Consider the following 15,520-nt stretch of genomic DNA (forward strand, 5'->3'; position numbering starts at 1 on the left):
ATAATTAAATAAACAAACAAATGAGAATTGAGTGCATAAATGTTGTGTCATGTTTTGCAGTTACCACTATAATTGAGTATTTAAAAAATGAAATAAAAGGTATATAGAAGAGAGTAGAGAAATATGGTGAGTTACATAAGATGAAAAACAAGAGTAAAAGAGAAAAAGGAAAGTGAAGAAGGGACAGGGAGCGTAGAATAAAGCAAAAGGGAATGTCTTTCTCAAGCACGGATCCCAATAGAAGGCGGGAAGTATACCTAGCAATGCTTGCTGGAACACATTCTTTTTGTTTAGTTTAAAGCATTTAGCTTTGTTCCATACACATATCTGTCCATTCACACCCTCATTTATACACGCTCAAAAACTCATTTATTTTTACACAGTCCCATAGAATTTAGATTTGGCCTATTCACTTCTGCAACCAACAAAACATAGGTGTATATTTAACAAAGAAAAAATCGGTTTCAAGGGGAGGAAATCATAAGTTAGATAGATATATAAATATGTGTGTCTGTGTGAATGATGACTTAGTAGTTTATCTGTTTTTCAATCATTGAGTTGTCTTGCCTTAAATCTGTCTACAGTTTCTGTTAGCTAGTGAAGTTAAGTACTCTAGTGATATATACTGAATCTACAAGATCATGAAGCCTATAGAAAATGGCGAAACCGTTGACATAAACTATCAAAATAGCTGGTTAGGTTTCTCCCTCTTCCCGCAAATGAATATAACTGTTCCTTCACACTCTCATCAAACACACCCTTCATCTGCTGCTGCTGAAACCGTTCCACCAACGTATTACCACCACACACCTCTTCATAACTATGGACTACTCCAAGGTGAACATGTTGGAATGTGTTCTCCCTTGCCTATCATGCCCCTTAAATCCAGTGTCTCGTTCTATGGAATAGAAGCTGTGAGCAGATCACAAGCACAAGGTTAGCTCCATCTCAAACTTCTGCTATATTGTTTTGCTTTGGTTAATCGTTTTGTATGACTCTACTAATAATTCAACTTGTTCGATACTTTTTCTATTTTTTATGTATACATTGTGAAGAAATGGCAACTACTTCGGCAATACCTCTGAGCTTGGATAGTATGCTTTACAACCAACTCTCATGCCATGGATCGAACGACCCAAATAACCAAAGCCATGTACAAGACAACATCAGCCAGCAACAGCTGCCATATTATTCTTCCTTAAGAAACAGCCATGATGTGATTTTAGAAGGGTCTAAGCAGCAACTCCCTTGTATAGCTGAGGATGAAGTTGCTTGTCTGAAAAGCTGGTTCTCAAGGGACTTTTCTGCTTGTCAAGCGCAGGAGTCAAGGATGTTTGTTCCTTTGGAGGATAATGGAAGCAAATCTGGACCCAATACTGGATCAGTAGCATATGGGGATTTACGTTCGTTGAATTTGTCTGTGAGCCCTACCAGACGATCAAGCTGTGTTACAGGTTCGCCTGCTATCACTGATACGAAGAAAAGGGGGCTTGAAATGGTGGACCAGAATCAGAAGCAAATAGTTCATAGGAAATCCATAGACACCTTTGGGCAAAGAACATCTCAATATAGAGGTGTAACAAGGTCTGTGCTCCTCTGCTCATTTATAAATCTTATCAGTCTTCAGCCACATTTATTTTAAACGATAAGGCCATAATGATGTCGCTAATTTGCTTAATAACTTTCTACTTCTGTTGTTCTCCTTGCTTAAGAAGTTAAGATTCTTGTCAGGTTTCATGCAAGAACAATGCCAACAACATATTTGATTTTTTGCATCGATTTCTAAGAATGTTTGTTCATCAGGCATAGGTGGACTGGTAGATATGAAGCTCATCTATGGGACAACAGCTGCAAGAAAGAGGGCCAAGGAAGGAAAGGAAGGCAAGGTAAGAAAGCGACTATTTTCCCATCACTTTACCTTTTTTTCTTTTTCGGTGAATATTTTTGGTCAAACAAATCCATTGACTTCATTTTTATTCCCCTTTCAAAAGCTCTGCATTTAGTGCTGATCCTTTTTTTTTTTCTGTCTCTGATTCGGTGATGATTCCACTCGAACATGCAATGCATCTCAGTGTATCTGGGTAAGGTTTTCCAACGCCAGAAATTTTATTTTTTTTCTTTAATATGTTCTTAAAGATAGGTTAAGTCGAAGTTTAAGATATCGTTTTTATATCTTGCTCGTGATGATGGCTAAAGAAGAAAATCAATTTACACAAGTAATTCCAAAATTTTTATTGTAGGGGGGTATGATATGGAAGAAAAAGCTGCAAGAGCTTACGACATGGCCGCACTCAAGTATTGGGGACCCTCCTCTCATATAAATTTCCCTGTAATGATTACTTTCTTTCTCATTTATCTTCTGATTGAGGTTCTATTCAGCTACCAGGAATTAATTGACAGTAACTTACGTTATCTTTTAACAGTTGGAAAATTATAAAAATGAACTTGAGGAAATGAAAAACATGACGAGACAAGAATATGTTGCTCATTTACGAAGGTAAAATATCTTTGATTCTGCATCATCTTGAACTGCATCATCTTAAACCATGACATTCAACTTCAAATCCAATCATCAGGAAAAGCAGCGGATTCTCAAGAGGAGCATCCATGTATAGAGGAGTAACAAGGTCTCACAGGCTAGCATTTACATTGTATATGTATTGCAATTTACCTTAATACGATTGAAATCTGAAGAATAATTAACTTTGTTCTAAACTCGGTTCATTCTTATTAACTTGGTAGCAGGCACCACCAACATGGAAGGTGGCAAGCTCGAATTGGGAGAGTGGCTGGAAACAAAGATCTATATCTTGGAACCTTCAGTGAGTTCTTTCAAATTATCTGCTTTATTCTTTTCTTTTACAGTTAAATCATTATAATATTTCCTTCACTACTTACTTGCCACTGTTCTTTTCATGTAAAATGGTTAAAAATAGGAAATGACTAAGAGGACGCTTTATGACTTAAAAGCTAATCTTTGATTGAACTTTTCTTTTCAGTCACATATATATAAGGCTGATCATGAGCCACTTTAATATTGTAGAACACTGTTAGCCTTCAAGGCAGCTTTTATCAAAGCTGTGTTAGTTCAGAAGGATAAACAATCATGCTTTCAACTAATATTTTTAATTATAAAATTCTGATTTCATTCTCATTCTCATGCTTTAGGCCAAACAATAATATAATTCTCATCCACTGTCGGTACGGAAAAAGCTAATTCTTACCTTCATTGAAATAAAACTTTAGGCACCCAAGAGGAAGCAGCAGAAGCCTATGATATTGCTGCCATTAAATTCAGAGGAGGTAATGCTGTTACTAACTTTGATATAACAAGATATGATGTGGACAAAATTATGGCAAGCGAGAACCTTCTCAGCAGTGAACAAGCCAAGCGGAGCAGAGAGAAGGAGGAAGTTAACCAAAATCCTTGCACATATGAACACACCAAAGAAACAACCATTGTAATGCAGAAAAGCTGCAAGATGGTTCCCTATCCACCCCAACAGCTTCAACAGAATCCACCAAGAGTTGAGAATTGCAGAACTCATTCCTTCTCAACGGCTTTAGATAACGTATTTCATCAAGAAGTAGAGGAATCGAGTAACATGGGAACACACTTGTCAAATCCTTCTTCTCTGGTGACAAGTTTGAGTAGCTCAAGAGAAGAGAGCCCAGATAAGACAAGCTTGCCAATGCTCTTTGGAATGCCTTCAACAGTGTCTAAATTGTTCACTAACGTTCCAACAAGTGACGGGGATTCTTGGGAGCTATCGTCCAATCTCAGGCCACCTCTTTCTTTGCCTCAGATGCCAATTTTTGCTTCCTGGACCGATGCGTAATATTTCTATGTTTTTATTCCTCTATCAAAATGGCAAAACCTTGCTTTTTGCATGCATGTTTACGAGAACAGGTGAATTTCGAGCTGGCAGTACAATAGGGAGCTTGTGAACAAGTTTAAAATGTTAACTTACATTAATCATTTTGCTCGTACGATGAGAAGAAGTAAGTAACTCCTAAGTTTTAGATCCCACAACACAATTCGTATCATAATTTTTTGGAATCTGTCATCTAAAAGCTATTTGGAAGATCAACTATAATTCTAATCACGTTTAGGTAGTGTGGTTTTTTCATATACAAAAATTGAAAAACCTTACATAAAAGAATGATCTTCTTTATTAATCAGAGCTTTACCAGACAGATGTCAAAAATGGCTTCTGAGAAGGAAAAAAATTTCATAAAAGCATGATTAGAAACTTACGAGAAGACTAAAAAGGATTATGATTGAGAAGATAAAATTATCTTGAGCAATAGAGGGGAGACGCTATTCGTCATTCGTTTCGATTCATCATTATCTTCTGCTTTGTTGGTCGTCACAAGTACAAAACAGCTCATTATGAGTCTCAATCATACAAGGCTGGGCCTGGGATTTCTCTTTATCATGTGGAAATTTATCACAAGTGCATTCCCTGGGGACTTCAATCATATATTCATTAAATATTTAACATTTTTTTTAATAGATTTTGATTTTAATTTTCTCATAGTTCACTGTTTATGTTATATCATTATGTTCTTCTTATTAACTATATTATATCATTTACCGTGTTTATCACTATCCCTCTTCTCCCTTTTCCAAAATATATATAAATCATGAGCGTCGTTTTCAAATAAACTATTAGAATGATTTAAAGACTAAAAGACTGACCTTGATATTATTTTATTATTTGAGGTTGATAATCGATATCGTGATTTGATTGCAATTGGTTCTTGACGAGCATTGTGATGATTACTTAATCGTTTATTCTGATTGAACTTTGTCTAAAGGCAGCATGACATTCCTTACCCAATTCAATCAAAGAGGGTTATGTTATGTGCAAAAAATAGATTCCTTGAGAATAAGCTTAAGGTGATCTGATTAATGACCTGTATCGAGTTACAGTTTGTCTGCTACTTTAAAGAAAGTCCAATCGTTGAAAACTCCTTTCCAGAATCTATCTGTAATCTTAATGATGGTGCTCTCATAAAAGCATTCTCATCTATATTCTAATGGGGTTTGGCTGTGGCAACTGATCACTCAACAATATGAGTAAGTTTAGTCCAACGTGGGTAATTATATGAGGTATTCTCAATTTCCATCGCATGTGTGGGTGTTTAACATTAATTATATTTAATTAAAATATTTTGATATACAGCTTAATTAAAAAAAAAAAAGTAAAGCACAGTTTATTCAATGGGATTTTAAGAAAGAAACACACGAGCCATGGGAAAGAATGTTACTTTATTACTTGATATAAGCACATTTAGAAATGTTTAATAATCAATAGTGTTGAAGAAAAGAAAGAAGTTAGTGGAAGTAAATAATTTGAAACTTCTACCGCAGCGGGCCCACAGGCCTATGCCAATCTCTTAGGGCAGGTTCTCTTTCATCCGTCTTTCCTAGGAAAAAATATATATCATTTTCTTATTTCTAACTCATTTCGCAAAAACACATCTGTATTGTTTAATATTTTTTTTTTTTTTCAAGAAAGTAAGAAGGGCTAAACAAATTGTTTGTTCTATAAATATATGACTTTTTTCTGTATTGGGGCTAGGCCCCTTTCACTTCACCAAGAAAAATTTATATTCATAAATACTCTTTCTTTAAAATATTTATTGGGTGAGTTAAAATTATGGTAAATAGTTTCAAACAAAGTTAACTATGAGCAAAATTTTAAGAGAATAGCCTATGAAATGGTTATCCAAACACGACCACATTGATTAGAAATTCAAGGCTTAGTTACCTATTCAACATTTTCCTTTATTTTCCCATACAGTAATCCGGGACTATAGTTTACACCAAGCAAAATACTTTCATTAAAGGTGTGCAGTTACTAACAAAAATTGAGAAATACACTAAAAAAAAGTGATGATAATTTAAAACTCGACAAATGTCATATAATACATGCTGATAACACCACAAACATAGGTTTTGTTTGCACTCATAATTTTTTTCAGATGGATGGTTATAAACCTGAAATTTCTTGTTGTCGTGACCATTAAAGGAGACTCGAAATAGCACAACAACCAGAAACTTAGGCAAGTATTTGAAAATGGAACTTTAAATATAGTTTTTGAAATTAAAATGTGGTCCTTTGTGATATTAAAAAAGTTATTGTAAAGGTGTTGTCGAATCCTAGTGATGCATGAGAAGAAATGTTTGGTTGTGCATGTGGATGAATAATGAAGAGTGACATTTAATGAGAAGGAGGATTTTGGTGTCCATCATTTTAGTGCAGACATTCTCCCGTAGTGCATGGCTTTAATGCGAAGAGGAAAAGGTTTTTGTGTGCCTCATCTTCTATTGAATATCCCATTCAGGCCAAAAAGAAAAGAGTTTGTCCAACATTATGCCGCCAAAGTATCATTCACGAATCAAGATATGCTATTTTCATTCTCAAACCCTTTACACCAAAAACAACCAGAATGCGACTTTGTCTTCCCCTCCATCTTTTTTTGTATATTGCTACACACACCCTACATGGAAACCCTATTTTTGTTGTCGCTACATGCACTCTTCTTAATTCCTATCAAATCTTTTAAATTATATATGTTGAATATAATTTTCAAGAAAATAATCCTAACTTCTTTTTAATAAAATTAGTCGTAAAATCAATAGTAGAAAACTAAAGAGATACAAGGAACATGCTTTTGGAGATTATAAACGAAAGTTTGTTTTGTACTATTCTTTTTACAGTAAGGAAAGTGATAAAAAAGAAGGGAGAAGTGCGGGATAATATAATTGATGTGAAGGCTGATGAAAAGAATATAGAAAGAAAAATAGCATTATAAATGTACATGATAATAGCATTATATTAAAACAATTCTATAAAAGTTAATGTTACAAATTATATTTCTTTGAAAATGATCATTTATCCCTTGTTAAAACTATAGTTTAAAACAATGATCATGAAAGTGGTACAGTAGTAGACGTGTGTGTTTGTTATTTTTTTCAAAAATAAAGAAAAAATCAATATCATGTTTATCTACCAACCAAACAAGAACAGAGAATTAAGATTTGATTTATATACTGTTTCTGGTTAGTTAAACATAGGTCACATCCAGCAGTGTCACAGACAAAGTCAAAAATATCCGATTGTCTCGCATTATCGCATAAACCAAAACCAAGATGCTATCCATCAAATTCAAAGCCAAGAATAAGATTACTCTTGTTCTATTGTTGTGGGACCATATTGGGCTGTGGGAGGTGCACGATCCATGACATTTCAGGGCCTCATTTTCAGCATTCAACTCAAGGCCCGTATTTCTAACCACACGAGGCTCGTGGGCCCCTTTATCATCCTCAAACAATTTTGTTTTACAGTTCCAACCTTAGCTGCCGTCCCCAAGAGTATGTTGTCGTGTCTACGAACAACACTCACGGTTGGGCCCGTTGTTACCTCCGACGGAGGCAGATATGGGCCCAATAGGAATGGGACCACCTTGCCTAATAAATAAAGCCCAACTAGATGAAGCCGTATGACCCAAACAAAACAAAAGAATTAATCCTAAATAGGTTGGATTTTGTGGGTTAAATGCTCCGCCAAAAGAGACTAAGAGAGTGAAAAATGCGTGCGTAAGTAGCGTGACAAATTTAAATTGCGCTTCTTCAGGAACTTCTAACACTTGGTAAGCCATGTTGTATTATAATACTTATATACAGCCTCAGATCAATGCAACCATTTAAAAATTATACCTTTGACTTATTGACTATACGGAAAATAAGGAAGGTGCTGCAATGCATATCCATTTTGATGTTGATTAGGGTTTTTTGATTTGGCCAAATTCCACCACCACTCTTACTTTCTTACACTGTTTGGCAGTATGTTGAGATATTATTAGTGAATGAGTCGGAACTAAAAAAAATTATTGAAACTTGTTAATATATTCTACGAATATTTAAGAATTTTAATAATAAAATTAGTATGAATTCTTTAATAAAAACACATATTTTGCAATACCCTTTATCCTTTGTTCGATATGAACTAATGAATTGTAATATTTTTATTTGGACCAATTCCCAATCCGCAATCTCTCATGGAGGGTGCAAAACAAAGAAAATGTAGCTATTATAGCCAGTCTTCAAAGGTGCAGCATGCACGCTTCTTTTAGGTGTTACCAACAGGTACTTCCCAATGCACACATACTTATATATATAATTAACAAAATGTTCCTCCAAGTGGAGTTTGATTTTTAATACCCTACCTATGATTAAAAAATTATTCATACACACCTTTTACTGTATTGCAGTGAATTAAAATTGTCGCAGGTTTAACAATACGAAACTAAAAAAGTTTACCTCCTTATATTTTATTCATAACCATATGATCCTTCCTTTTCTTATTTCCAATTGATAAGAAGTTGTTCCCTTTTAAGTTTTTCACATGACGAATTGATGCGTTGGGTTAATCTTGTTTAAGATTCCCTTGGATTATATCTAATTAGTCTATTTGTTGAGTTTTCTTTTCTTTCTTTTTTCTTTTGTAAAATTTATTTAAAAGTTTAAAAATTCATTTGTATCCAATGGTGGCATGAGATAAATTTGCGAGACACCAGGTGTTACTAAACATAAGAGCATCATACATTATCTGCATAACTTGAAAGATTCACGTTTAATTAAATCTTGTTTTACTAAGGTTGCCTCAATTTTATAATCATAATTTAAATTGATAGCAACCAACCACATAGGTTTTGATCATGAGTATACCAATCATAGACCCTGAAATCATGGGATGTATATTTGATACAATATCTTGAGAAGTTGCAACATTAGTACATATGTCTGATGTAAGACCCCATTTTTATTTATGTCCTAAAGTTAGTGGGCTGCCCTACAGTATTGGGCCTAAAGGCCGACCCATAGGATAAAAGCTTTCATGTTGCCCTAATCCCACACTCATTTTCATTCTCACAGATCCAGCCGTCAACCCTTTCTCCCTCTCACGAAAAGCTCTGCTAGGGTTAGGTTTCTGCCATCTTCAAGCTAGCTCGAAGCTATTCTTTACTCCATGTAAGTACTATGCTAGCCATTCTCGTCTCCATTGTTCCTTTTCGTTTCTTTCCGTTAGGGCTTCCAAGTAACCCATATCGTGCTCCTGTTTCTCTATCCTTTCAATTCTTCCATTCGCTCCTTGAGCTATTGTGCTCGTGTGTTCGGTGTCGAGGGAGTGTTGGGTCGTTTGCTAGCTTATTCCAGGTACGGGAAAGCTAGAATCCTCTGTTTGTTTGGTGCGAGTATGCTGTTTTGTGTACTTGGTGATTCTCTTTTGTGTTTACCTGTTGATATGGATGTATGATACGGTGGGATTGTGGCTTGTGGTACGTATTTGCGTCTGTTGTAGGTGAAAACAGTGACGGGCACTGATAAACTCGCCCAAGCTAGCTAGTCTCGCCTAGGCGAGATTAACAGAGGCTCGCCTAAGCTTTTTCTCCACGAATGGTCACCCAAGCGACCTGCTGTGGCTTTTGAGCGAGCAGGCAACTCGCCCAGGCGAGAGGGATCTCGCCTAAGCGAGATCCCGCGTTGCCCACGTTCTTGTTCTTATGCCCTCGCCTAGGCGGAGGGGGTGGCTCGCCTGAGCGAGACCCCTCAGCCTGAGCGAGCTGCTGGGCGAGACTGTGCTGTGTTTGAATGTCTATTGGTCCCTGAATGATCTGTTTTGATTGAGTATGATTATATGAGGAGTGATCTGTATATAATGGAGCATGAAGTATACTTTTGGCATGATTCATGAATTGTGGATGATGGGTTAGTATGAGACTTAGCATGTGAAATGAATGTGTGGTTTGAAATTAAAGGAAGATGGTATTGACATGGGATGAGACCCTAGACTCATGGGATGGTGATGATCAGTGGTATGGATTTAAAATGTGATGCGTATGAGGGATAAACCTCATGGATGGGTATGGAATTGTAAACATGCTTTTGATGTTCTCCTGATGTTGTTTATGAATGTTGGTCCGTGTCAGCGTGTAACTCCTTGGGGTCTCTAGGTGAGACCTTCGGGGCTACGCTTCAGTGGTCGGGACGTAATCCCATGGCCCCTGTTAGTGGGTGCCCATGGTGGTGCCCCATTTGTATAACTAGGTAAGGATTCAAGGTAAGGTTGTATCCTGACACTCTGAGGAGCCAGTTAGTCTCACCTAGAGCGGACTGACTCCTGTGATGAGGGTAGCAGGAGGCCTGAAATCCAGTAAGGGCTAACCTTGTGGTGAGGGAGATTTGATTCATCGTAACACTTGTAACACATAGCTCAGGATCGAGCAGCTCAGGGTCGAGTAGAGGTATCCACCACAAGTGCAAGCATCCGCTGAATCTGACCAAGTTATACGTATCCGGATGAGTCGAGTCGAGTCATACTGTATTGAATGAAGAGTCATAACATGTTTGGTTGTTATATGGTTATGAGATGATGAAAATATATTTGATTGTATGATGAATATGTGTTGGCTCTAGCTTACCCGTTTTGTTGCATGGTTGTGTTGTATGTGGCTGTTCTTCCTTGCGATGATCATCAACTTGGTTGATGGGAGCATATGGGCAAGGTTCTCGTGGTCAGCAAGGGAACGGTGATTCAGCAGCTTAGCCATCTGGGCTGGAGTCATTTTATTCATGATTTCCTTAGGGCTATGGCCCCTGTATCGTCTTACGATTTCTTACTCTACACTCCTTGTTAGAATTGTATCTGTTTTATGTTGGCATCGTGGTGTGCCAGGTTGTAGGGATTGCGTTAAGGACCCCAAGACTACGCTGCTATACTTTATCGCGTGACGTTTCCTTTAATTTCGTTTAATAATTAAATGGGACGTTACATCTGAGATTATATTTCCATTTGTGCTCAATGAACCTGAATTATTTTTTTTATACTTTAAATATATTGTAATTGATCGCTTTTATTCTTACTTTGATTAAGTAGATAATTTATTAAAAGTGTTTTAACCTTATTTAAAATATTAATTGTTACTTTAATAAATTAAAATTAGTTGTACTCCATTAAAACGTTCTTAAATGGTTAAAAAACATTTTAGCAGATTAAAATATTATATTAATACATTAACTTCATTCAAACATTTAAAACTCCAACAATCACATTTTTTTTGTATATGTTAAATCCATATTTTAAGACATCAAAATTACACTTGAATGATTTTATTTCATCAAAACACTTTTACCTCTCGCATGGGCTAAAACTTATTGCTTACAGACATAACTCTCAATCGGGTTTGAGAGAAATAAATAGTTTCAATGTTCTTGGAGGACCAAAAGGTTTTTGTTGCTAAAGACGTTATTTTTTTTTATAAACAATAAAGAATATATTAAATGAAGCATTTGTATGTTTCAACTCATATACACATATCATAACAATAAAAACAGTGAGACAAAATATAGAAAAGTCATTACTGAACTTTTAATTTTGATGATACTGAATTAGGATAAAAGCAAGAAAAAAATAAATAAGCAAAAGACGATTTAATATATTAATATTATACATAACATAAACAAATATTTACATATCGATACAAATTTATAATACATATATATCAGATACAAAATAAATATATATATATATATATATATATATATAATATCGGTACGTTAATCTTAAAAAATAATAAAATATGATACATAATATTTTAAATCAATTAACATAATTGTTAAGCATATAGCTTAAAAGTTAACGTCGTTAACGCCGTTAACGTGGTCATAAAAAACATATTTCATACATTATTAAAATATACAAATGAAATTTACATGAATTTTGATAAATAAACAAATTTTAGTTTCCATAAAAATATATTTAACCGTTTTATGTTTATAATACTATTGTTTTAATATAACTATTAATCATGACTTTCGCGTTTTATAAATTTTGTTTATGTTTTTAGCTATTTCTAAACTTTCACACATATATTAAATCAAAACTTTCTTTTAAATTTAATATTATATATATAAAATCATATACCATATCTATGTGATTGTTGTTTTCATGTATTTGCAAGTTCTTTTAATGTTTAAATCCTTCACACATAATAAGGATTCATCTGTCATTTTTTTATGTTACGAATGACTCATAGTTTAAACTAATTAACTAAAAAACACTGCTAATTGTATATGTTATACGTTATTATTATTAAGATTATATTACATTATATATCTTAGAGAATTTGTAAACAGTTTCTTTTATACTTCCAAAATTTTTTAATAGAAACTTAGTGCAATAAACATTTTAAAAAAGTAATATAATATTAAAAAATAGTGATGTAATATTTTTTTTAAAACAATTAAAGATTAATATAAAATTGTGACATAGATAAATAGTATAAACAATTAGTCTACTATTAGTTTATCAATTTCACCCAATAAATGAGTGAAAGAGTGCAGAATGCCAGACACAGAATGATATGATTAGTTTAATGTCATTGATCGATCATCAGCAGGCGTAGTCATAAATATGGTGCAAATTATTACGTCTCAGTCTCATATAATACATATTCTTTTTACTTGGAATGTTTGAATTCTATAATACATTATTTGTTCAACATATATATATATATATATATATATATATATATATATATATATATATATATTTACATACCTTACCATCCACTATTAAAATATTTACTAAATACTAAATTAATAAAGTTAAAAGCAATTTAAAACATCATAAAAACATAATAATTAAATTAAGCAAAGAAGTTAAGTACAAACAGTCTTCTATCTAAACACAACCAGATTAATTATATATAATAACAAGCGTTACATGTAAAAGATGTAAAATTAGAGAAATATAAATAATTTATCTGATTTATATATTGTTGAGTATAAAAGAAGATGATAAAGAAAGCAGTGTAGAAGTACAGGGTTTGATTGTTAAAGAGAAGAGAATAAGAAAGGAGGTATGATATGAAGGGGGAAGTGCAGTTAGTAGTAGTGTGGAAATGAGAGTGGCGTGGAAATAGAAAAAGGTGGTGATGGAAAAAGTCAATAATGTCCTTGGCGTATTGTCGCTGTCTTAGGCCTCATATTTGCAGGTCATCGCCCCCCCACAAACTCTAATCGGAAAGGTCCCACACAGACAACAAACCCTTTCATTTTCCTCTCTCCATCAACTCACTTCACCTTCCTCACACTCACACGCACGCGCTCCAGTCACCATTTTTCAAACTCTCACTTTGGCCTAAGACAACAATAACAACATCAAAAAATCCGACATCTCTCGCTTTCCCAACTTTGCCCTGTTTCTTTTGGATACAGGGAACCCTTAAATACTCTCTCTCTCTACTTTTCACTCTTCATATGTTTCTTAATTACTTCCGCTTGGATGAATCTTGATCTCTGTCTCCACCACTCTCCTCCCACAAGGTAAGCAATAACAGGGATTTTATCAGATAATGGATGTGGGGTGCGTGCTGTTACTGTGCTGCCTGACTTTGATTCCGGGGATTTTATCAGATCCAAGCGACGAGGCATGTCTCACGCACCTCAGCAGGTCCTTGCAAGATTCCCCCAGCCTGCCCCATAACTGGAAGGAAGAGAACTATGCCAAGCCCTGCAACGATTCCACCTCCATTCTCCAGGGTGCCATCTGCAACAATGGCCGCATTTACAAGCTCTCTCTCAACAACCTCTCGCTCAGGGGCACCATATCCCCATTCCTCTCCAACTGTACCAATCTCCAAGCTCTTGACCTCTCTTCCAACTCCCTCACCGGTCCAATCCCGCCGGAGCTCCTGTCCCTCGTCAACCTCGCCGTTCTCAACCTCTCGTCCAACCGTCTGGAAGGGGATATCCCCCCGCAGCTCGCATATTGCGCCTATCTCAACATCATCGACCTCCACGATAATTTGCTTACCGGGCCTATTCCCCAGCAATTTGGCCTGCTGGCTCGTCTTTCCGCCTTCGACGTGTCCAATAACCGGTTGACCGGGCCCATCCCCGTCTCCCTATCGAACCGGAGCGGGAACCTGCCCAGATTCAACGCCAGCTCCTTCCTGGGGAATAAGGATCTCTACGGTTACCCGTTGCCGCCGCTTAGGAATAGGGGGTTGTCCATTTTGGCCATTGTTGGGATTGGCCTGGGGAGTGGCCTCGCCAGTTTGGTACTTAGCTTCACCGGGGTTTGTGTCTGGTTAAAAATTACCGAGCGCAAGATGGCGCTGGAGGAAGGCAAAATCAGCCACCTTATGCCTGATTATTGAACATTAATCACAAATTACAATACTTTCAAATATTCCAACCTATCTCTCATTCAACTGCATCCAAAAAAAAAAATAGTGCCCGTACCAGGTACTCTTTTTTTTTTTTCTTTTGTTTATAAAAGCGAGGTTGGGTGTGGGCTACCCCTAATTTCTTCGTACTTATGGGTGGTTCAGATCATTGTCTCTTATCGATCACGGGGACATATTTTATTTTATAGTAATTTATAAATTTATAATCTCTCTCTCCTTTTTTTTTCAATCATAAGTATTGACTCTTTTAAAATTTTGCGCTTACCCGATTCTGGTTGGCTGTATTATTGTTGTTTCCATTTATCGAATAGGATTAGCAGCTTGAAAATAAACTGAAAGAGGTGGTACTGGTGTTGTGCAGCTTTAATTTTGTTGGCTATTGTGATGATGCATGGATTGGCAATGCAATGTCTCGAATTTCGTAATTTTTATATGAATATGAATGTGTGGGTGGGTTGGCGCATGGCCGAAGGGTAGGGTAGGTTACTGCGATGGTAGATGAAGAAGCAGTGCTGCGCCGTTCACCTGCAACCCTGTCTGGCAGTGTGCTAAAATATATCAAAAGCAACAGAAACAGCTGGTGCCATTTTTAAGAGTGCCGCGTTTTGCTCTCAGTATGGGAGGTGGTGGTGGAGCCACGGGGGACACCAACGGTAGTACAGAGCCACATGGATTGGGACTTGTCTTCTCACATAATCACTTGTTCTTCCGCTGTTCACTTGTTAGTCCAACGTCAACCGGTCAACCCTGTTCTTTAGAATCTGCCTATGTGTCTACGTGTCTACGTGTCATTATTTTTTAGACTACACAACACTTAATATACGTCTTGTACTTTACCACCAAACACGTGAAACCATTACACTTAATTACTGCTACTCTATATAAAATCATTAACTATTTTTCTTACTTTCATTTTGGGTTTACATTACAACTGTATCAAATATTCGTAAACAGTTCTACCAGCCAAAAAAGAATATAGCAGTAATTAAGTGATATGGTGTATTTAATTAGAAGTTTATTGTTATTTATGTATATTTAATGGTTACTTTATGAATGATGATGTTGGAGAAAGTGTGAGCAAAAATTAAAATTTACAGGCATAAAGTTAAGAGGGGTTAGCGTGAATGTGGTGCTTCCCATAATTATGGCTAGTGGGTTCCTTTGCTTGTTTATTTGCTCTCTCTCATGCTATTCTCCTGTTCTTCCTCTGGCCTGGTTCCATTTCTCCTAAAAGCTAAGTGGGCCTGGTCTCTCG

At 35.8% G+C, this 15,520-nt stretch overlaps 2 protein-coding genes across 4 annotated transcripts; both read left to right on the forward strand.

Moving 5' to 3' along the window:
• Positions 1-314: 314 nt before the first annotated feature.
• LOC114169862 (AP2-like ethylene-responsive transcription factor ANT) lies at positions 315-4,087 on the forward strand. 3 transcript variants are annotated; one of them, XM_028055216.1, is made up of 9 exons: positions 315-936; positions 1,056-1,584; positions 1,804-1,886; positions 2,073-2,081; positions 2,241-2,329; positions 2,424-2,497; positions 2,577-2,651; positions 2,746-2,822; positions 3,247-4,087. In XM_028055216.1, exons 1-9 carry the CDS (start codon positions 642-644, stop codon positions 3,837-3,839), a joined length of 1,824 nt encoding a protein of 607 aa, XP_027911017.1. In that variant the 5' UTR covers positions 315-641; the 3' UTR covers positions 3,840-4,087. The 3 variants fall into 3 exon arrangements, with proteins under 3 accessions (XP_027911017.1, XP_027911025.1, XP_027911033.1); XM_028055224.1 differs by having other exon boundaries at positions 2,577-2,627; positions 2,743-2,822; XM_028055232.1 differs by having other exon boundaries at positions 316-936; positions 2,577-2,627.
• An 8,800-nt stretch (positions 4,088-12,887) lies between these two features.
• On the forward strand, positions 12,888-14,491 carry LOC114174366 (receptor-like protein 57). Its single transcript, XM_028059205.1, has one exon. The coding sequence runs from the start codon at positions 13,429-13,431 to the stop codon at positions 14,233-14,235; it is 807 nt and encodes a 268-aa protein (XP_027915006.1). The 5' UTR covers positions 12,888-13,428; the 3' UTR covers positions 14,236-14,491.
• The last annotated feature ends 1,029 nt before the right edge of the window (positions 14,492-15,520 follow it).

The sequence above is a fragment of the Vigna unguiculata genome, chromosome 2 (genome assembly GCF_004118075.2).
Source record: "Vigna unguiculata cultivar IT97K-499-35 chromosome 2, ASM411807v1, whole genome shotgun sequence".
In the NCBI taxonomy this organism is placed as follows: Eukaryota; Viridiplantae; Streptophyta; class Magnoliopsida; order Fabales; family Fabaceae; genus Vigna; species Vigna unguiculata.

Bases quoted from the DNA above. Each gene is read 5' to 3' on its own strand.
- LOC114174366 (XM_028059205.1), top strand. From the start codon at position 13,429: ATGGATGTGGGGTGCGTGCTGTTACTGTGCTGCCTGACTTTGATTCCG.
- LOC114169862 (XM_028055216.1), top strand. From the start codon at position 642: ATGAAGCCTATAGAAAATGGCGAAACCGTTGACATAAACTATCAAAAT. The intron at 2,330-2,423 runs GTAATGATTACT...ATCTTTTAACAG, and splicing joins CCTCTCATATAAATTTCCCT to TTGGAAAATTATAAAAATGA. The intron at 2,652-2,745 runs GTATATGTATTG...ACTTGGTAGCAG, and splicing joins CACAGGCTAGCATTTACATT to GCACCACCAACATGGAAGGT.